Genomic DNA, 23,151 nt, shown 5'->3' with positions numbered 1-23,151 from the left:
ATCCCTGATCTGGGAAGATCCCGTGGAGAAGAGAAGAGTGAAAGAGGAGGGTGCAAAAGTTGGCTTAAAGCTCAACATTCAGAAAACTAAGTTCATGGCCTCCGGTCCCATCACTTCATGGCAAATAGATGAAGAAACAGTGGAAATAGTGGCAGACTTTATTTTGGGGGCTCCAAAATCACTGCAGATAGTGACTGCAGCCATGAAATTTAAAGAGACTTACTCCTTGGAAGAAAAGTTATTACCAACCTGGACAGCATATTAAAAAGCAGAGACGTTACTTTGTCAGCAGAAGTCTGTCTAGTCAAGGCTATGGTTTTTCCAGTACTCATGTATGGATGTGAGAATTGGACTATAAAAGAGCTGAGGGCTGAAGAATTGATGCTTTGGAACTATGGTGTTGTAGAAGATTCTTGAGAGTCCCTTGAATTGCAAGGTGAGCCAACCAGTTAATACTAAAGGAAATCAATCCTGAATATTCATTGGAATTCATTCATATTGACACTGAAACTCCAATAGTTTGGCTACCTGCTGTGAAAAGCTGACTCTTTGAAAAAGTCCCTGATGTCAGGAAAGATTGTAGGTGAGGGGAGAAGGGGACCGCAGAGGATGAGATGGTTGGATGGCATCACTCACTCAAGGGACATGAGTTTGAGTAAACTCCAGGAGTTGGTGATGGACAGGGAGGCCTGGCTTGCTGCAGTCCATGGGGTCCCAGAGAGTCGGACGTGACTGAGTGACTGAACTGAACTAAACTTAAAAATTCCATTTGTAACATCAACACATATAGATCACCAGGCAATCTGAGATGTAAGACCTTACTGAGAAAATTTCAAAGTGTAAAAGATATATAAATGAAAGTGAAAGTTTCTCAGTCGTGTCTGACTCTTTGTGACCCCATGGACTGTAGACCATCAGGATCCTCTGTCCATGGAATTCTCCAGGCAAGAATACTGGAGTCGGGGGCCAATCTCATCCTCAGGCCATCTTCCTGACCCAGGGATTGAACTCAGGTCTCCTGCATTGCAGGCAGAATTTTTTATGTGTGAGCCACTAGGGAAGCCTTAAAAAGATATATAAAAAGACCCAAATAAAGAGTATTTATTAATTGAAAAGGTCAACACTGTAAAGTTATTTCTTCTTCAATTTATCTCTAAATTCAATGTAATTCCATTCAGAATTTCAAGGTCTTCTGTAGAACTGATAAGCTTATCCTAACATTAATTTTCAAAAGCAAAGGGCAAGGAATAGGCAAATGATTTCTGAACAATTTGGAAATGGAATGAGTTGGGGGAATACCTCCTACCAAGTATTAAAGCTTATTTATTGTAGCCTTGGTAGCTTTTAAGTTGCTATTTTGGAGACCACAGAATACAGCTCTCTAAATCTCCAGAATGAAATCATTTGTGATTGACAAAATCTCTCATCAGGCATAAAATACAAATAAAATAATCTTTTACTATTATTATTTTATTATCATTAGAAAAACAATGTGTAAGAGCATGAGACATTTGCAACAGCAACAAAGACGGGAAGGTCCAGATTTCAGAACAGAAGATCCATAAAGAGGAGAGTTGATGTTACGAAGGATGCTCTTTCCTTGGAGCCATTTGTTGATTCTGGGCCCAGGCCTAGGTCTGAAAAAGTGGGCTTTGTCCAGGAAGAAGTCACTTCTTAGTAAACAGAGAAACCAGCAGAGCTTTTATTGGCCTTAAAGAACTAGAGAGATAAAATTGGAGAATTGAGTAGTTCAAGATCCAGGTGAGAGGTAGAGGTGGAGGAAATAAGCCCAAGACGTGCCCATTTTGTAACTTTGAAACTATGAGAGGTAAGGGGCTAAAAACCTAGGCTAAAAGCCTTTGGAAATCATAGTAGATCTTTTAGTAATTTCTGTGTGTTAAAGCAATGAGAAAAACAGTGGGGGAAAAAAAAAAACAATAAGAAAAGAATTGGAGTTCAAAAACCAGTAGGTATATGACCCAGCAATCCCACTTCTGGGCATACACACTGAGGAAACCAGATCTGAAAGAGACACATACACCCCAATGTTCATAGCAGCACTGTTTATAATAGCCAGGACATGGAAGCAACCTAGATGCCCATCAGCAGATGAATGGATAAGGAAGCTGTGGTACATATACACCATGGAATATTACTCAGCCATTAAAAAGAATTCATTTGAACCAGTCCTAATGAGATGGATGAAGCTGGAGCCCATTATACAGAGTGAAGTAAGCCAGAAAGATAAAGAACATTACAGCATACTAACACATATATATGGAATTTAGAAAAGTGATAACGATAACCCTATATGCAAAACAGAAAAAGAGACACAGAAATACAGAACAGACTTTTGAACTTTGTGGGAGAATGTGAGGGTGGGATATTTCAAAAGAACAGCATGTATACTATCTATGGTGAAACAGATCACCAGCCCAGGTGGGATGCATGAGACAAGTGCTCGGGCCTGGTGCACTGGGAAGACCCAGAGGAATCGGGTGGAGAGGGAGGTGGGAGGGGGGATCGGGATTGGGAATACATGTAAATCCATGGCTGATTCATATCAATGTATGACAAAACCCACTGGAAAAAGAAAAAAAAAAAAGAAAATAAATCCCAGATAGACGGTGAAAAAAAAAAAAAACAAAAAACCAGTAGGTAAAGGCAACAGTGAACACACCCGTCTCCCATTGGAAAGCCTTGGACGTCTCTGTTCTTGGAGAAGAGCAAGCAAACCTAGACCACACCTTAGGTAAATTCTAAACCAGCTTTGACCAAGTTGTGTTTGGATTGAGATGAACCACCTTAACTCTATCTGTTCAGTAAAGGAAAAGATAGAACTCTACATTTTTTGTTTCACACCATATTATCAGGTATTTAACTTATTAGGCACATCAAGTGTTTCCACAATCTACTGCTGTGGAACAAACTTCCAAAACTTAATGGCTTAAAATGGTTAACAACTTACTACTCTTTCTCATGATTACCTAGGTTGGCAGATTCTACTAGGCAGTTTCTGTCATATATTTAGTGTTATCAGGGTTCAAGGATGCAGCTGCATTTAGCTGTTGCTCCCATTTGGGGGTTAAACAGAAAGATGCCCTCTCTTCATCCAGGGCCTGACCTCTTCATTGGGAAAGCGTGGATTTTGAGATATGCTGGATAGCTTTCAAAAGAGCAAAAGCCAAAGCTGCCAGTTTTCTTAAAGGTGTGGCCCAGAAATGGCACAACATCAGGTCCTTATTCAAGGAGAGGAGAAATAGTCTGGGCTTCTTGATGGGAGGAGTGGTGTGCATGGAGGGGAGGGAGGAATCATTTATGGTCATATTTAAGGACATCAAGAAACAGAGCATGTCACCAAAAAGAAGAGAAAAAACAATCTTGAAACTAGAAACAGACTCACAGGAGATCTGGATGCTGGAGTTTTTAAACAGGGAATTCGAGTGTGTAATACTGGAGCTGACTGTGCCAAAAGGGGACTAACCAAAGGTATTGTCGAAGGGAAAGGCAAGAGCCAGATCACACTTGGGTTTGTTGGCCTCAATGCATAGAATCTGGTTTTTTCTTTAGTTGCAAAAAGAAGCAATTGAAGAATTTTAAGAAAAGTGATTTTATCTGATATTTTCTTTTGTTTTCTGGTTTTTTTTTGGGGGGGGGAGTGAAGCAACTTGGAATAGAATAGGAAGAGAAGTGGGGAGGCTGCACTAGTTCAGGCAAGAGATGGCCGTGATCTGGATCCTGGTAAGGAAGGGGAAGTGAAAGAAAAAGACTGTATCACTTTATCTTTGTATCCTGTAGACTAGAAAACTTAGTCGTTTACAAATATGAACCACTTTGAATGAAATCTCATTTTAGACAGACCATTCTTCCAATTTATTATTATTATTTTTTCTTTTTAAATTGGAGTATTGTTGCTTTCCTAGCATCAGAGTCTTTTCCAATGGGTCAGCTCTTTGCATCAGGTGGCCAAAGTATTAGAGCTTCAGCTTCAGCATCACTTCTTCCAATGAATATTTAGGGTTGATTTGCTTTAGAAGTGAATGGTTTGCTCCTGCAGTCCAAGGGACTGTCAAGAATCTTCTCCAGCACCACAATTGGAAAGCATCAATTCTTCTGTGCTCAGCTTTCTTTATTGTCCAACTCTCACATCCATACATGACTACTGGAAAAAACCAAAGCTTTGACTAGATGGATCTTCATCGGCAAAGTGATGTCTCTGCTTTTAATATGCTGTCTAGGTTTGTCATTGCTTTCCTTCCAAGGAGCAAGCATCTTTTAGTTTCATGGCTGGTCACTGTCCATAGCGATTTTGGGAGTAAAGAATCCACCTACCAATGCAGGAGAAGGAGGCAGCAGAGGATGATGGTTAGATGATGGTATCACCAACTCAGGGGACATGAATCTGAGCAAACTCTGGGAATAGTGGGGGACAGAGGAGCCTGGTGTGCTACAGTCCATGGGTTCGCAAAGAGTTGAACACGACGTAGGGACAAACAACAGCATAGTTGTTTTACGATGTTGTTATAGTTTTTTCTATGCAGCAAAGTGAGTCAGCTATATGTTTACATTTATCCTCTTTTTGGATTTCCTTCCCATCCAGGTGGCCAAAGAGCATTGAGTAGAGTTCCCCATGTGGTACAGTAGTTTCTCATTCATTATCCATTTTGCACATGGTGTCAATAGAGCGTATATGTCAGTCCCAATCTCCCAATTCATCCCACCACTGCCCCTTTCCCTCTTGGTATCCATGCACTTGTTCTCTACATCTGTGTCTCTATCTCTGCTTTGCAAATAAGATCATCTATGAAAATAAAAACAAACAAATGGTACCTAACTAAACTTAAAGGCTTTTGCACAGCAAAGGAATCTATACACAAGACGAGAAGACAGTCCTCAGAATGAAAGAAAATACTTGCAAATGAAACAACTGATAAGGGATTAATCTCTGAAATATACAAACAGCTCAATATCAAAAACTTCAAAGAATTTTTTTACTTGATGTATGACATGAATATGCAATCATACATAGCTCATAATTGGAAAGATTGAGGAGCTATTACAAAGTGAATACACCTGGATAACCACAGCATAGGTCCAGAAAGTCCTCTGGTATGCTTTTCTAATGACTAACTCCTCTTCCTCTCCAAAGGTAACCACTATCCTGACTCCAAACTTAGATTAGTTTTGTATGGTTTGAACTTTATATAAATGGAATAATTTAATATGCATTTTTGTGTCTGTCTTCTTTTGTGGCACCATGTCTTTTACAGTTTTTAAATTATCTCTTCTTTTCACCCCCTTACTCGGTCCTCAAACAGGAGTTTATGCTTATCCTTAAAAAGTAACTTTGTACTGGGAACTCGTCTGCTCCGAGAATCAAACATTTATACTTAGAATAAGTCTTTGCCCTGAAAACCAAAAGACTGATGAAGGAAGAAAAACAATTTGGCTCTAAATCACAATTAGTTTGGACATTGATTATGAGTGAGTCATTGTTTAATAATAACTAGTAAAAGGAGGTAAAAGAGAAGCAAACACAACTAAGAACAGCATGCCAGTCGATAGCATTTTGGGTGTAGCAGCATACGATCTGTTATACCTTACTCCTTCCAGTCTTTTAGCCTGAGAGAAAATAATCAGTAACAAAGGGAGGGATCATCTGGATTGAAATATGATCATTTATGAAAATGCTTTGTATCAACAAACAGAAGCAATCAAACAGAAACAACCAAATTTTATCTTCTCTTATAAAATTGAGGGTCAAAATTTTAAAATATAATGTATTTCTGGGAACTTTGTATTCCAAGGAAAATGCCCTGATTATTTTTGTTTCCTGTTTTCTTACGGCAGAGTTTGTTTTCGCAAGTATCTCCTTCACACATAGAGCAGGGTGTTCCATTCATGTAAGGGGACACATTTGGATAGTTTCCTCTGTAAAAAAGAGACACAGTGATTAGGTAAGTAGCTATTAATGTCTCTAATTTTGTGTATGCATTTATGCACATTGTTTTGGTCCCTAACCATGAATGTTGACAAGGAAAAATAACAACAACATATAGGCCCCACTTTTGTACTTTTTTTCTTTACAAAAGAAACTATTAAATTATTAAAGTAAATATTAAAGTTATTCTTTACAGGGTGTCCCCAATCCTTGTAGCAGTTATATTCTTGAATATTCTCTAGGACACAAGTTAGATGCAAACCCAATATAATTATGTATGTGACAGCCACAGAGATTCTGCTATAAACACTAATTATCTCTTGATTTTTTTAGTGGAATAAGGAAATTTGAATCGCTCATGAAAACATATGTTTTATAGTTTAATTTAAAAGCACAGTAATATAGTACTTTGATGATGCACCAGAAAGATTTGGCAGTTATTTTGCCTAATTTTCAGTAATATAAGCTGATACATGCTAACAAGACTCTCTTTTTTTCTTTTCCCATTTCTATGTCTGTGGAAGACTTAGGAAAGTGTTACTTATCTAGAGTACACAAAGAAAAATCTAAGAACATATGTTGTATTCCTTTAAAGAATATGCCCCAATTTATTTATTCATTCAACTGTTGATGGACTTCGGGTTGTTCCAGTTTTGGGGTATTACTAATAAGGTTACTATGCATATTTTGATCTTTCAGATATGTCTTTATACGGACATACATTTTCTTGGATATATACCTAGAATGGAAAGAATAGATCATACAGTAGGTGCATATTTAACTTTTAAAGAAACTGTCAGAATTTTTTTTACAAAGCAGTTGTAGCACTTTATATTTCCACCAGCAGTGTATGAGAATAGCAAATCCTTAGCCATTCAGATTATTGTGTACTGGTATTCACTGTGGTTTTAATTTTGTATTTCCCTAATGATGAATGATTTTTGAGCATTTTTTTCATGTGCTTATTTGCCATCTCTGTATCTTATTAATCTTTGGTTCATTTTCCTATTGAGCTTTAGGTTTTTCTAGGTATTAAATATTTTTAAAAATTAATTTATTATTTTAACTGGAGGCTAAATACTTTAAAATATTGTAGTGGTTTTTGCCATACATTGACATGAATCAGCCATGGGTGTACATGTGTTCCCCATCCTGAACCCCCCACCCACCTCCCTCCCCATCCCATCCCTCAGGGTCATCCCAGTGCACCAATCCTGAGCGCCCTGTCTCATACATCGGACCTGGACTGGTGATCTGTTTCACATATGATAATATATATGTTTCAATGCTATTCTCTCAAGTCATCCCACCCTCACTTTCTTCCACAGAGTCCAAAAGTCTGTCTTTATATCTGTGTCTCTTTTGCTGTCTGGCATATAGGGTCATCACTACCATCTTTCTAAATTCCATATATATGTGTTAATATACTGTATTGGTGTTTTTCTTTCTGACTTACTTCACGCTGTATAGGAGGCTCCAATTTCATCCACCTCATTAGAACTGATTCAAATGAATTCTTTTTAGCGGCTGAGTAATATTTCATTGTGTATATGTACCACAGCTTCCTTATCCATTCGTCTGCTGATGGGCATCTAGGTTGCTTCCATGTCCTGGCTATTGTGAACAGTGCTGCGATGAACACTGGGGTACATGAGTCTCTTTCAGATCTGGTTTCCTCAGTGTGTATGCCCAGGAGTGGGATTGCTGGGTCGTGTGGCAGTTGTATTTCCAGTTTTTTAAGGAATCTCCACACTGTTCTCCATAGTGGCTGTACTAGTTTGCATTCCCACCAACAATGTAAGAGGGTTCCCTTTTCTCCACACCCTCTCCAGTATTTACTGTTTGTAGACTTTTTGGTAACAGCCATTTTGACTGGTGTGAGATGGTTCTAGGTATTACATCTTAAGAGTTCTTCCTACATACTTCATACAAGGTCTTTGTTTCACAAAGACTTTCTTCCAGTCTCTGGCTTATCTTTTTGTTTTCTTACCAGTTTGTTTGAATAGTGGTCATTTTTTATTTTAATGACATTCATCTTACCAACTTATTCTTTTATGGATCATGCTTTTGATGTGGTAGCTAAAAAAATCTTTGGCTATCTGAAGGTCACAAAGGTTTTATTTATGTTTTCTTTGAAAAGTTTCACAGTTTTCACCTTACATTTGGATCTATGATCCATTTTTAGTTAATTTTTGTAGATTGCATGTTTTGTAAATCAAAGTTTACTTTTGTTTTTTATATGTGAGTGACAGAGCACCAGTTATTGAAAAATCTTTCTTACGTTGCATTTCCTTGTACAGTTTTGAAAAGTCAGTTGAACATATGTGGGTCAACCATGTGTCAGGTTTATCTGGAGTCTATGTCCCATTCCACTGATCTATTTGTCTAACTTTACATCAGTATAACAATATCATGATTTTATTAATTTGTGAAAACAATAGTGTTACCTACTTCAGATTTGTTCTAATTGTTTTAACTATTCTAAGTCCTTTGTATTTTCTTATGAATTTTATGATCTGTTTGTCAGTTTCTACTACAAAAGCCTGTGGGATTTTTATTGGAATTTTATTGAATCCATAGTTCAATTCAGTGAAAAGTTACGTCTTTACAATCTTGAGTCTTTTAACCCATTAATTAGGTATAGTGCTCTATTATTGTCTTTGCTATTAATAATTTCTCTCATGACTATTACATAAATTTTAGTATATTAGTTCTTCATGTGTTCTGCCAGATTTATCCCTAAATAATTTATATTTCTGATGCTCTTATAAATGGTATTGTTATTATAATTCAATTTATGATTGCTCATTGCCAGTATATGGACATGTAATTGTTCTGCATATTGATCTCATACCCTGAAAAATTGCTAAACTTACTGATTTGTTGTAGAAGAGTTTTCATAGATTCCACTGAATTTTCTTTATAGACCTAGAGAGCAATAAGTTAGTAAAGAATGACCCATAGGTCATATCTGGCTTGTGGTCTGATTTTGTGCAGTCGGTGAACTAAGAATTTTTTTAAAATTATTTTTATTTTAAGGGGTTATTTAATTTAAAACAGAACAAAGATGAATATGTAGCAGAATGTATGTGTCATGCAAAGCCTAATATATTTACTGTCCAGTACTTTACAGAAACAAAATTTAGTACTGGTATTGTGTTACATATAGGCTTTTCATAGATACACTTTATTAGATTTAAGACCTTCCCTTGTATTTTTAATTTTCCAAAAACTTTCATCAAGAATGAATGTTTGACTCTTTCTCAGTCTATTGAGATCATATAATCTTTATTTATAGGTTGATTAATATGGTGAATTACACTGATTTTAGAATATTAAAACAGCCCTAAATTACTGGAACAAACTCCCTTTGGATAAGAGGTATGATGCTTTTACTGTGTTGGATTCAGCTGCTAAATTTTGTTTAGAATCTTTGTACCTATGTTCATAAGAGATACTGAATACGCTCAGAATAGGTATTTCTACAATGAAGAATGCAGATGGCCAACAGAAACATGAAAAGATGCTTAACATTGCTAATTATTAGAGAAATGCAAGTCAAAACTGCAATGAACCACTCAGAATGGCTATCATCAAAAACAGATGCTGGAGAGGGTGTGGAGAGAAGGGAACCTTCCTAGACTGTTGTGGGAGCATAAGTTGGTACAACCACTATAGAGAGCAGTACAGAAGTTCCTTAGAAAACTAAAACCAGAGCTCTCGTATGATCCTACAGTCCCACTCCCGGGCATACACCTGGAGAAAACCACAATTCAAAAAGATAAGTGCCCCGCAGTGTTTTTTGCAACACTATTTACAATAGCCAAGACATGGAAGCAATGTAAATGTCCATCAACAGATGGCATGGATAAAGAAGATATAACATATATCTGTATCTATCTATCTATCTATTAATGTCTATCTGTATATCTGAATCACTTTGCTGGGCAACTGAAACTAACACAACGTTGTAAATCAGCTACATTTCAAAAAAGATAAATAAATTACTTCTGCACAGATTAGAAAAAAAGAGAGACTGCTCTGTAGTTTCCACTTTATTTCTCCTTCGTAATTTGTGTCTCTTTGAAGGACTACTGTTTGCTAAAAAGTCTACAATATCTGATATTAACATAGATCCTGCTACTTTCTTTCTATGAATGTTAGCATAGTAAAACTTTTCCCGTTCTTTTACTTTTAATCTACCTGTGTCTTTTAATTGAAATATGCTTCTTGTAGGCAGCATATAATTGCTTCTTGATTTTTATCCCATCATCCAGTCTTTGCCTTCTTATTTGGGTATTTGTATTTACATTTGATGTGATTATTAACATAGATTCAAGGCTATCAGATCTTATTTATTCTATTTGTCTCATCTGTCCTTTGTTCTTTTTTTTTCTTTTTCTGCTTTCCTTTGGATTAATTGAATATATTTTCAGATTTAATTTTACCTGTTTTTTTGGCTTATTGATTTTATTGTTGGTTTGTTATGTGAGTAGCTACTTTACGGTTTATAGTATGCATCTTTTACTTATCACAGTCAATTTAAATTATTCCTCTTAACATTGAGTAGAAGAACCTTAATGTAATTCACAACCATTTTCTCCTCTCAGCCTTTATGCCATCATTATCACAGATTTGAACTTTACCTATAATCTTCACAATACATTTCTATTATCTTTGATTAAATAATTATCTTTTGAAAGGCACAAATAAGGAGAAAACATCCTATGTATTTACCTCTATAGTTACCATTTCCAGTGGTTCAAACATCTTTATTTCACTTTTATTTTTGAAAAATATTTTCACAGAATATAGTGTCCTTAGTCAACAGGTTGCTTTTTTTTTTTTTCCTTTCAGTGTTTAAAGATATTCCTGTCTCTCTCTTGCATTGTTTCCAGTGTGAAATCTGGAAATCCTTATATTTGCTCTTCTGTATGTTAACACATCTTTATTTTCTGATTGTTTTTAAAATTGTCTCTTTATTACTGGCTTTGAAATGTTTCATTATAAGGTGAATTGATATATTTTACCTCACCTTTGCTGTGATTGGGGCTTGTTAGATTTGTTGGTTCTGTGAGTTTGTAATTTTCCTTAAGTATGCAAAGTATTGGGCCATATTTCCTCAAATATTTTTCTGTCCATTCCTAATTCAGGAAATCAATTCCCTCTAAAGTTATGTCACAGCTAACTGATGCTCTTTTTATCACTTTTTTTTGCTTTTTTGGATTCTGATTCTTTTTTTCCCTCTGTGTATCCTGCCTTGGATGGTAAAAATAAGTGTTCTACAATTTCTCTGGTATTTATAAAAACTATACTCTACCCCAAACTTTTAGGGCATCTGTCATTCTTTTTTTACTTGTTACTGAGAGGGAATGGAAGAAAATACAGAAAGAGATATACACATTTGTACCCCTCCATGGCAACTTTAACAAATATCATGTCCTTTTTGCCAAACCTGTATATTTATTCTTAGCCTATATTTTAATCTTTTCTGCATTTTATTTTTACATTTTTGTTAAAGAGTTGGATTATTAACTACTTAATCTTATTCCTTGTACAGATACACTGAATTTGAGGTCCAGAATTTTATTTTTGGAGATTCCCAGTAAGCTTTTGTTTTATTTCATTTAGATATGCATTTTCTAGTGAGGCAGCCAAAAATTTTTGGTACTCTTTTCTTAGAAGAATGTGCCTCTTACTCTCATTCTCAATCATTTACTCATTCAAGTTATATTAGCATCTGCCAACATATTTCGTGTTCAGTATGTAAATATTACTGTGGCAATGTTATTTTACAATATCTATTCTCTTACTTAACAAGTGATCTCCATCATTCCCTCTCTCAAGTTTAAATCATTCATGATCAGCATAATTTTTCACACATTCTCTTTTATTTTATCTCTTTCTTTTGATTAGCATTATAGAGGGAGACTGTGCTTATCAAAAATATACTTGTCTCTTTTGTATAGCATCATACTTTTGCAAACAATCATTTAACATATATTTCAACTTAAAGTATTTTTAATAGCAAAATAACTTACACAAGTGCATAGTTACATACAAATAGTGCAGTGTCAGGGCTCCCAAGATTTGGACAAATTGCAACTGCACAACCAACTTTAAATGAAGAGGCCCAAACTACCTATAAAGAAAGGAATTTTAAAATGAAATATGCAAAACTACTCTACACAAACAGTGCATTATGGGAACAGGCATAAGGAAAGTCAATCAACTGTGGGAAAACTTCAACTGGCCTTCTACATGGGCAACTGGGCTCTGGGAAGAGAAGAGTGAAAGACAGACAGACATATTTTTAAAAGAATGACTACAGTGGAATATTACTCAGCCATAAAACAGAATGAATTTGAGTCAGCTGTATATTAGCACATCTTTATGTAATCTAGGAACGTGGTGCTGATGAACCTGTTTGCAGGGCAGCAATAGAGATGCAGACATCCAGGACAGACTTGTGGACACAGCAGGAAGAGGAGAGGGTGGGGCAAACTTAGAGAGTAGCACTGAGACATATGCACTGCCATATGTAAAGTAGATCGTGGAAGCTTCTGCACAAAACAGGGACCGCACCCCGGTGTACTGTGACAACACAGAGGAGTGGGGTGGGGATTGGGGTGGGAGGGAGGATCAAGACTAAGGACATATATGCAGACTTATGGCTGATTCGCATTGCACAATAAAACCAACCCAACATTGTAAAGCAAGTATCCACCAATTGAAAAATAAATTAAAAAAATGGCTAACATTTTTCCAAATTTAATTTAAACTATAAACCTATAGTGCCAAGAAACTCAGTAAACTGCAGCACAAGAGACATGAAGAAAACTGAATATTTTTGAAATTGCTTGAGACTTGTAATAAAGGAAAAAATTTAAGGCAGTCTGGGAAATCAAGACACATTACATACAGAGGAATAAATAAAAGAATTACAGTAGATTTCTTGTTGGAAACAGTGCAAGTGAGTTGATAATGGAGTAAGATTATTAAAAAAAAAAAAACTTATTGCATAGAATTCTATTCCCATTAAAAATATCTTCCAAATGAAGGTAAATTTTCCAGATACTTAAAAGAAACTCTAAGGAAAGTGCTAAAAATTTGTCTTATGATTAAAATATGCATATGTAAGAATTAATAAAATCTGAGATTGAAGCACACATATACCTGTGTATAATGGCCGCAAATTTTGGAACATGATTTTGTATTAAAATCATAAAATTTTCTTTCATCATACCACATATCAACAGCAAATTTTGTTACAGATGCAGTTAATGGACCTAACCAGAGATTTTCTCCAGCAAGTTGAAAAGTTGGATGGCATTTAAATACTTGTGTTGAACAGGAGTTGTGGTTGAATTTACACCTCTTTGCCCATGCTTCAGCAGTCTTTGCTAAAGCTTCATCCCAACTCTGAAAGATAAAAATAATTTACATTGAATTGTGTATATTTGTCTGGGTTAAAGTTACTCTAATGACTATAATAAATTAATTTTTATGTAATTGTTGTTACCGAAACAGAGTTTTTAGTATTTATTATGTTCACAATTATTTCTATTTGGTTCTGATTCAGAAGCACTTATTTAGTACCCATTGTATGTCAGTTCATTTTTGTACTTCCACCTAACAGATGGCCTGGTCCAGCAAGATACTCAACAAATACAACTGAATGTGATTTAAAGAAGTTGGAGTTCACAATCTAATAATTGAAGAAGGTTACACAGATATATCATAAGTAAACTATGAGAACATTTATAATTAAAAAGAGAAAAAGTCTCTTAGCACACTAAGTATAGTATTTCCTTAATTTGATCAAGAGTATCTACAAAAGAAAACCAAAATCCTATAATAAACTTTAATACCTAGTGGTAAAATATCGAAAGCTTTCCCATAAGATTGAGAACGAAACACAATGTCTCATTATTTCCGCTTAAAGTTGTTCTGGAGTTTAGGCAGTATAATTAAAAAGGGGAGATATAAATATATAAGACAAGATATAAAGTGTATAATGATTCGACTATCTCATTATTTACAGATGACACGCCTGGGTACACAGAAAATTCAAATGAGTACAGAAACAAACTTAAAAGTAGTAAATTTATCAAAGTTGTCAGATACCAGGAGGAGGAATAGATAAAAATTGTATTTCCATATACACTCCAGAATCCAATAGCTTCAAAAATATCAAATATATATATAATTAAATCTAATAAATCATATAAAAATTATCTCCAAACTGAAAACTACAAAACATTACTGAGAGAAATATTAATAGACAAATAAATGGAGAGATATTAAATATTCATGAGCTGGAAGATTCCATACATACTTAAAAAATACTGGTCTTGAATATATTTCTAATGAAAATCTAAGTAGGTTTTTGAAGGAGGGCAAAATGATTATAAATTATTTATGAATTCAAAGAACCAACACTAGTGAGTTCAGTTCAGTTCAGTTCAGTCGCTCAGTCATGTCTGACTCTTTGCGACCCTATAAACCGCAGCACGCCAGGGCGTCCTGTCTATCACCAAATCCCAGAGTCCACCCAAACCCATGTTCATTGTGTTGGTGATGCCTTACAGCCATCTCATCCTCTGTCGTCCCCTTCTCCTCCTGCCCTCAATCTTTCCCAGCATGACGGTCTTTTCAAATGAGTCAGCTCTCTGCATCAGATGGCCAAAGGATTGGAGTTTCAGCTTCAACATCAGTCCTTCCAATGAAACCCAGGACTGATCTCCTTTAGGATGGACTGGTTGGATCTCCTTGCAGTTCAAGGGACTCTCAAGAGTCTTCTCCAACACCACAGTTCAAAAGCATCAATTCTTCTGTGCTCAGCTTTCTTTATAGTCCAACTCACATCCATACATGAGTACTGGAAAAACCATAGCCTTGACTAGACGACCTTTGTTGGCAACCTAATGTCTCTGCCATTTAACATGCTCTCTAGGTTCGTCATAACTTTCCTTCCAAAGAGCAAACGTCTTTTAATTTCATGGCTGCAATCACCATCTGCAGTGATTTTAGAGCCCAGAAAAATAAAGTCAGCCGCTGTTTCCATTGTTTCCCCATCTATTTCCCATGAGGTGATGGGACCAGATGCCATGATCATAGTTTTCTGAATGTTAAGCTTTAAGCCAACTTTTTTACTCTCTTCTTTCACTTTGATCAAGCGGCTCTTTAGTTCCTCTTCACTTTCTGCCATAAGGGTTGTGTACTGCATATCTGAGGTTATTGATATTTCTCCCGGCAATTTTGATTCCAACTTGTGCTTCTTCCAGCCCAGCGTTTGTCATGATGTACCCTGCATATAAGTTAAATAAGCAGGGTGACAATATACAGCCTTGACGTACTCCTTTTCCTATTTGGAACCAGTATGTTGTTCGATGTCCAGTTCTAACTGTTGCTTCCTGACCTGCATACAGGTTTCTCAAGAGGAAGGTCTGGTGGTATGGTATTCCCACCTCTTGAAGAATTTTCCACAGTTTATTGTGATCCACACAGTCAAAGGCTTTGGCATAGTCAATAAAGCAGAAATAGATGTTTTTCTGGAACTCTCTTGCTTTTTCAATGATCCAGTAGATGTTGGCAATTTGATCTCTGGTTCCTCTGCCCTTTCTAAATCCAGCTTGAACATGTGGAAATTTATGGTTCACATACTGTTGAAGCCTGGCTTGGAGAATTTTGAGCATTACTCTACTAGCATGTGAGATGAATGCAATTGTGTAGTAGTATGAGCATTTTTTGGCATTGCCTTTCTTAGGGAATGGAATGAAAACTCACCTTTTGAAGATGGTGGAGGGATACGATAGGGAGACCACTTTCTCCCCCACTAATTCATTGAAAGATCATTTGAACACTGAGCTAATTCCACAAAACAACCTCTTAACCTGGTGGAGGACACCAGACACCTAGAAAGGCAGCCCATTGTCTTTGAAAGGCAGTAGGACAAAATATAAAAGATAAAAATAGACACAAGTGAGTTAGGGATGGAGACCCTTCCCCTTCCCCTTTTTGGGAAGGGTAGTGAAGGAGGAGAAGTTTCCAAACACCAGGAAACCCTCTCACCAGCGGGTCTGCAGGGAGTTTTGGAATCTCAGATGGCAACATAATAGGGAGGAAAAAAAAAAAACAAAAAACCTCACAGATTAGGTGCCTAACCGAACTTCAGTGGAGAAGTAGCCCAGATGCTCATGTCCGCCACCAGCAAGCAGGAGCTGAACTGGGACACGGGCTGCATTGCTTAGGGTAAGGACAGGGCCTGAATGCCTTGAGGAACATCTGAGGGAGCTAACGTGAGATAGTAACCCAAACTGTGGGGTAGCCAGAGAGAGAGGGAAAAAAAAAAGAGAAAGAGAGAGAGAGAACTTTCCCACAAAAAGCTCTAACCTAAGGCACTGCCAGCCCACTCACAGAACAAAGGACTGAGTGAATACCAGAGGAGAGCTAGCTGGCTGCGGCCCAGCTCATCCCCAGCTGGAGTCAGAAAGGAAGGCCGGGGCAGCCAGAGCTGGAGGGAGAGGGGCAATCTCAGCCCCAGTGTCAGCATCCCCTACCAAACTGCGAGCAGGCTCCTGGTTGCTAACCATGTCTTCCTGGGATCCTGGACAGTTGACACCCGCCAGGAGGGCCACAACCAGAGATGAGCTCCCAGAGGAGACACACGGCACACCAGAGATGGCGCTCCTGCTGCGCACCCAGGAAACCAAGCGGCTGGGACAGGGGAGGAGATAAGACGCACTGCCCACCTGGGGAGAGTGCGCACGCCAAGCACCTGGTCGCCTGAGCTGCGCAGACCTGGGAAGGGCAGGAAACACACACCCAGCCCAGTCTGTGCCTTTGTGGCGTCCCCGAGAACCTGAACCTGAGCAGCTTAGACCTGGGGAAGTGCAGACAACCCAGGGCCTGCTTTAGACAGTTTCCCTGCAGAGCAACCTGGAGCCTGAGCAGTGTAGATGGGGAAAGCACACACGCTGTGAGTGGGGCAAACCCAGGGTGGCCCAGACACCGCGCGCACTCCCCACACACGCCAGTGATGTTTGTTTGCAGAGCTCCTCCCTCCCCACGGCATGACCGAACAAGTGAGCCTAGACAAGTGACCACCTTCACCCCCTTGTGTCAGGGCGGAAATTAGACACTGAAGAGACCAGTAAACACAGGAAGCCAAAATAAAGGAGAGGGAACTGCTTTGGAAGTGACAGGTGCAACAGATTAAAACCCTGTAGTTAACACTGACTACCGAGGAAAGGGCTTATAGACCTTGAGAAGAAATATAAGCTGGAACAAAGAACTATCGGAAACTGAACTGACTCTACATTGCCCTCAACAGCTCCAGAGAAATATAGTAAAATAGATATATTTTACTAGTAACTTTAATTTTTAAAATTTTTGTTTTATTTTTAAGTTCTTTATTACTCCTTTAATTTTCATTTTTATAACCTACTACCTTGTTTTAAAAAAAGCCCTATTTTAAGGCAAATTTCATATATTTTTAAATAATTTTTGTGACTTTGTTTCATTTTTTAAATATTGTATTTTTGAGAGTCTAACCTCTACTCTAGATTTTTAATCTTTGCTTTTTGGTATTTGTTATCAATTTTGTACCTTTAAGAATCCAATCTTCAGTACCCATTTTACTTAGGAGTGTGATTACTGGCTTGATTACCCTCTCCCCCTTTTGACTCTCTTTTTTATCCCCCACGTCAGCTCTATCTTGTCCCTCCCCCTTCTCTTCTCTACCCAACTCTGTGAATCTCTTTGGGAATTCCTGGCTGTGGAGAACATTTAGGGAACTGATTACTGGCTAGATCTGTCTCTCTCCTTTTCATTTCCCTTCTTCTCCTCCTGGTCACCTCTATCTCCTTCCTCCCTCTTCTCTTCTCTATGTAACTCTGTGAACTTCTCTGGGTGTTCCAGACTGTGGAGAGCACATGGGGAATTGATTACTGGCTAGATTGCTCTCTCCCCTTTGGGTTCCCCCTCTTCTCCTCCTGGTCACCTCTATCTCCCTCCTCCCTCATCTCTTCTCCATGTATCTCTGTGAACCTCTCTTGGTGTCCCTCACTGTGGAGAATCTTTTCTCCATTAACCTAGATGTTTTATCATCAGTGCAGGATGGATGGAGAAGTCTTGAGGCTACTGTAAGAAGACTGAAAGCCAGAGGCAGGATGCTTAAATCCAAAACTTGAGTACTCCAGAAAACTCCTGACTCCAGGGAACATTAATCAACAAGAGCTCATCAAAAAGCCCCCACAACCTACACTGAAACCAAGCTCCACCCAAGAGCCAACAAGTTTCAGAGCAAGACATATCAAGTTAATTCTCCAACAACACAGGAACATAACCCTAAGCATTAAAATACAGGCGGCCAAAAGTCACACCAAACCCACAGACACCTCAAAACTTACTACTGGACACTTCATTGTACTCCAGAGGGAAGAGATCAGCTCCACCTGCCAGAAAACTGATGCAAGCTTCCCTAACCAGGAAACCTTGAAAAGCCACTCGTCCAACCCCACCCACAGGGAGGAGCTTCCACAATAAAGAGGAACCACAGACTTCTAGCATATAGAAAGGCCACCCCAAACACAGGAATCTAAACAAGATGAAAAGGCAGAGAAATATTCAGCAGGTAAAGGAAAATGATAAGTGCCCACCAAACCAAACAAAAGAGGAGGAGATAGGGTTTCTACCTGAAAAAGAATTCAAAATAATGATAGTAAAAATTATCCAAAATCTTGAAAACAAAATGCAGTTATAGATAAATAGTCAAGATACAAGGATTGAGAAGATGCAAGAAATGTTTAACAAGGGCCCAGAAGAAATAAAAAAGAGTCAATCAATAATGAATAATGCAATAACTGAGATCAAACTCACTCTGGAGGGAACCAACAGTAGCATAACTGAGGCAGAAGAGAGGATAAATGAGGTGGAAGATAGAATGGTGGAAATAAATGAAGCAGAGAGGGAAAAAGAATGAAAAGAAATGAGGACAACCTCAGAGACCTCTGAGACAATGTCCAGTGCCCCAACATTTGAATTGTAGGAGTCCCAGAAGAAGAAGAGAAAAAGAAAGGCCATGGGAAAATACTTGAGATAATAGTTGAAAACTTCTCCAAAATGGGGAGGGAAATAGCCACCCAACTCCAAGAAATCCAGAGAGTCCCATATAAGATAAACCCAAGGCAAAACACCTCAAGACACATATTAATCAAATCAACAAAGATCAAACAGAAAGAACAAATATTAAAAGCAGCAAGGGAGAATCAACAAATGACACACAAGGGGATTCCTATAAGGATAACAGCTGATCTTTCAATAGAAACTCTTCAGGCCAGAAGGGACACACTTAAAGTGATGAAAGAGAAAAACCTACAACCCAGATTACTGTACCCAGCAAGGATCTCATTCAGATATGAAGGAGAATTCAAAAGCTTTACAGACAAGCAAAAGCTGAGAGAATTCAGTACCACCAAACCAGCTCCTCAACAAATGCTAAAGGAACTTCTCTAGACAGGAAATGCAGAAAGGGTGAATAAACTTGACCCAAAACAACAAAGTAAATGGCAACAGGATCATACTTATCAATAATTACCCTAAATGCAAGTGGGTTGAAAGCCCCAACCAAAAGACAAAGATTAGCTGAATGGATACAAAGCAAGATCCCTATATATGCTGTCTACTAGAGACCCACCTCAAAACAAGGGACAAATACAGACTGAAAGTGAAGGGCTGGAAAAGGATATTTCAGGCAAATGTAGACAAAAAGAAAGCAGAAGTAGCAATACTCATATCAGATAAAATAGACTTTGAAATAAAGTCTGTGAAAAGAGACAAAGGACACTACATAATGATCAAAGGATCAATCCAAGAAGAAGATACAACAATTATAAATATCTATGCACCCAACATAGGAGCACCACAATATGTAAGGTAGATGCTAAGCAACAATTAGAACTGGACATGGAGCAACAGACTGGTTCCAGATAGGAAAAGGAGTCCGTCAGGGCTGTGTATTGTACCCTGCTTGTTTAACTTATATGCAGATACATCATGAGAAATGCTGGGCTGGAAGAAGCACAAGCTGGAATCAAGATTGCCGGGAGAAATATCAATAACCTCAGATATGCAGATGACACCACCTTTATGACAGAAAATGAAGAGGAACTAAAGAGCCTCTTGATCAAAGTGAAAGCGGAGAGTGAAAAAGTTGGCTTAAAGCTCAACATTCAGAAAACTAAGATCATGGCAACTGGTCTCATTACTTCATGGGAAATAGATGGGGAAACAGTGGAAACAGTGGCTGACTTTATTTTTCTGGGCTCCCAAATCACTGCAGATGGTGATTGCAGCCATGAAATTAAAAGACATTTGCTCTTTGGAAGGAAAGTTATGACGAACCTAGAGAGCATATTAAATGGCAGAGACATCAGGTTGCCAACAAAGGTCGTCTAGTCAAGGCTATGGTTTTTCCAGTGGTGATGTATGGATTGAGAGTTGGACTGTGAAGAAAGCTGAGCACTGGAAAATTGATGCTTTTGAACTGTGGTGTTGGAAAAGACTCTTGAGAGTCCCTAGGACAGCAAGGAGATCCAACCAGTCCATCCTAAAGGAGATCAGTCCTGGGTGTTTATTGGAAGGACTCAAGTGAAGCTGAAACTCCAACACTTTTGCCACCTTATGCTAAGAGCTGACTCTTTGGAAAAGACCCTGATGCTGGGAGGGACTTGGGGCAGGAGGAGAAGGGGACGACATAGGATGAGATGGTTGGATGGCATCACCGACTCGATGGATGTGAGTTTGAGTAAACTCCAGGAGTTGGTAATGGACAGGGAGGCCTGGCGTGCTGCAGCTCATGGGGTCACAAAGAGCCAGACATGACTGAGCGACTGGACTGACTGATGAAAGGGGAAATTAACAATAACACAATAATAGTGGGAGACTTTAATACCTCACTCACACCTATGGATAGATCAACTAAACAGAAAATTAGCAAGGAAACACAAACATTGAATGATACAATGGACCACTTAGACCTAATTGGTATCTATAGGACATTTCAGCCGAAAACAATGAGTTTCACCTTTTTCTCAAATGCACATGGAACCTTCTCCAGGATAGATCACATCCTGGGCCATAAATGTACCCCTGATAAATTCAAAAAAATTGAAATCATTCCAAGCATCTTTTCTGATCACAATGTGGTAAGATTAGATGTCAACTAATGGGGGAAAAAAACTATTAAAAATACAAACTATTAAAAAAATATGGAGGCTAAACAACATGCTTCTGAACAACAAACAAATCACAGAAGAAATCAAAAAAGAAATCAAAATATGCATAGAAATGAAAGAAAATGAAAACACAACAACCCCAAACCTATGGGACTCAGTAAAAGCAGTGCTAAGGGGAAGGTTCAGAGCAATACAAACTTACCTCAAGAAACAAGAAGAAAGTCAATTAAATAAGCTAACTCTACACCTAAAGCAAACTAGTAAAAGAAGAACCCCAGGGTTAGTAGAAGGAAAGAAATCATAAAAATTAGGGCAGAAATAAATGAAAACAACAACAACAACAACAAAGGAGATCATAGTAAAAATCAATAAAGCTAAAAGCTGGTTCTTTGAGAAGATAAATAAAATAGACATACCATTACCAAGACTCATCATGAAAAAAAAAAGGTAGAAGAATGAAATAAACAAAATTAGAAATGAAAATGGAGAAATCACAACAGAAAACACAGAATACAAAGGATCATAAGAGACTACTATCAGCAACTATATGCCAATAAAATGGACAACTTGGAAGAAATGCACAAATTCTTAGAAAAGTATAACTTTCCAAAACTGAACCAGGAAGAAATAGAAAATCTTAACAGACCCATCACAAGCACAGAAATCAAAACTGTAATCAGAAATCTTCCAGCAAACAGCAGCCCAACACCAGACGGCTTCACAGGTGAATTCTACCAAAAATGTAGAGAAGAGCTAACACCTATCCTACTCAAACTCTTCCAGAAAATTGCAGAGGAAGGTAAACTTGCAAACTCATTCTATGAGGCCACCATCACCCTAATACCAAAACCAGACAAAGATGCCACAAAAAAGAAAACTACAGGCCAATATCACTGATGAACATAGATGCAAAAATCCTTAATAAAATTCTAGCAAACAGAATCCAACAAGATATTAAAAGGATCATATACCAGGACGAAGTGGGCTTTATCCCAGGGATTCAAAGTTTCTTCAATATTCACAAATTGATTAATGTGATACACCACATTAACAAATTGAAAGATAAAAACCACATGATTATCTCAATAGATGCAGAGAAAGCCTTTGACAAAATTCAACATCCATTTATGATAAAAGTCCTCCAGAAAGCAGGAACAGAAAGAACATCAGTTCAGTTCAGTTCAGTAGCTCAGTCGTGTCCAGCTCTTTGCGACCCCATGAGCTGCAGCACGCCAGGCCTCCCTGTCCATCACCAACACTTGAAGTCCACCCAAACCCATGTCCATTGAGTGGTGATGCCATCCAACCATCTCATCCTCTGTCATCCCCTTCTCCTCCTGCCCTCAATCTTTCCCAGCATTGGAGTCTTTTCCAGTGAGTCAGTTCTTCACATCAGGTAAACCCACAGCAAACATTATCCTCAATGGTGAAAATTTGAAAGCATTTCCCCTAAAATCAGGAACAAGACAAGGGTGCCCACTCTCACCACTACTATTCAACATAGTTTTGGAAGTCTTGGCCAAAGCTATCAGAGAAGAAAAAGAAATAAGAGGAATCCAGATTTTATAAGAAGAAGTAAAAGTCTCACTGTTTGCAGATGACATGATCCTCTACATAGAAAACCCTAAAGACTTCACCAGAAAATTACTAAAGCTAATCAGTGAACATAATAAAGTTGCAGGACATAAAATTAACACACAGAAATCCCTTGCACTCCTATACACTAACAAAGAGAAACAGAGAAATTAAGGGAACAAGTCCATTCACCTTTGCAATGAAAAAAAAAAAAAAAAAAACTTAGGAATAAATCTACCTAAAGAAACAAAAGACGTATATATAGAAAACTATAAAACACTGATGAAAGAAATCAAAAATGACACAAATAGATGGAGAAATATATCATGTTCATAGATTGGCAGAATCAATACAGTGAAAATGAGTATACTATACAAAGCAATCTATAGAGTCAAT

The 23,151-nt window shown here is 37.8% G+C and overlaps 1 protein-coding gene across 1 annotated transcript in view; it reads right to left on the bottom strand.

Annotated features, from left to right (window-relative positions):
- GLIPR1L1 (GLIPR1 like 1) overlaps positions 1-23,151 on the bottom strand; it is a 29,817-nt gene that overhangs the window by 1,860 nt on the left and 4,806 nt on the right. Inside the window, exons 2-4 of the mRNA XM_043878184.1 lie at positions 13,118-13,363; positions 11,983-12,083; positions 5,846-5,931 (exon numbers count right to left, since the gene is read on the bottom strand). Of these exons, the coding sequence (XP_043734119.1) occupies positions 5,846-5,931; positions 11,983-12,083; positions 13,118-13,363 (433 nt within the window). The remainder of the gene's footprint in view (positions 1-5,845; positions 5,932-11,982; positions 12,084-13,117; positions 13,364-23,151) is intronic.

This window comes from Cervus elaphus, chromosome 3, assembly GCF_910594005.1.
Source record: "Cervus elaphus chromosome 3, mCerEla1.1, whole genome shotgun sequence".
Classification (NCBI taxonomy): domain Eukaryota; kingdom Metazoa; phylum Chordata; class Mammalia; order Artiodactyla; family Cervidae; genus Cervus; species Cervus elaphus.
Note: the sequence above shows the minus strand (reverse complement) of the source record. Positions and strands in the feature narration are given on the sequence as shown.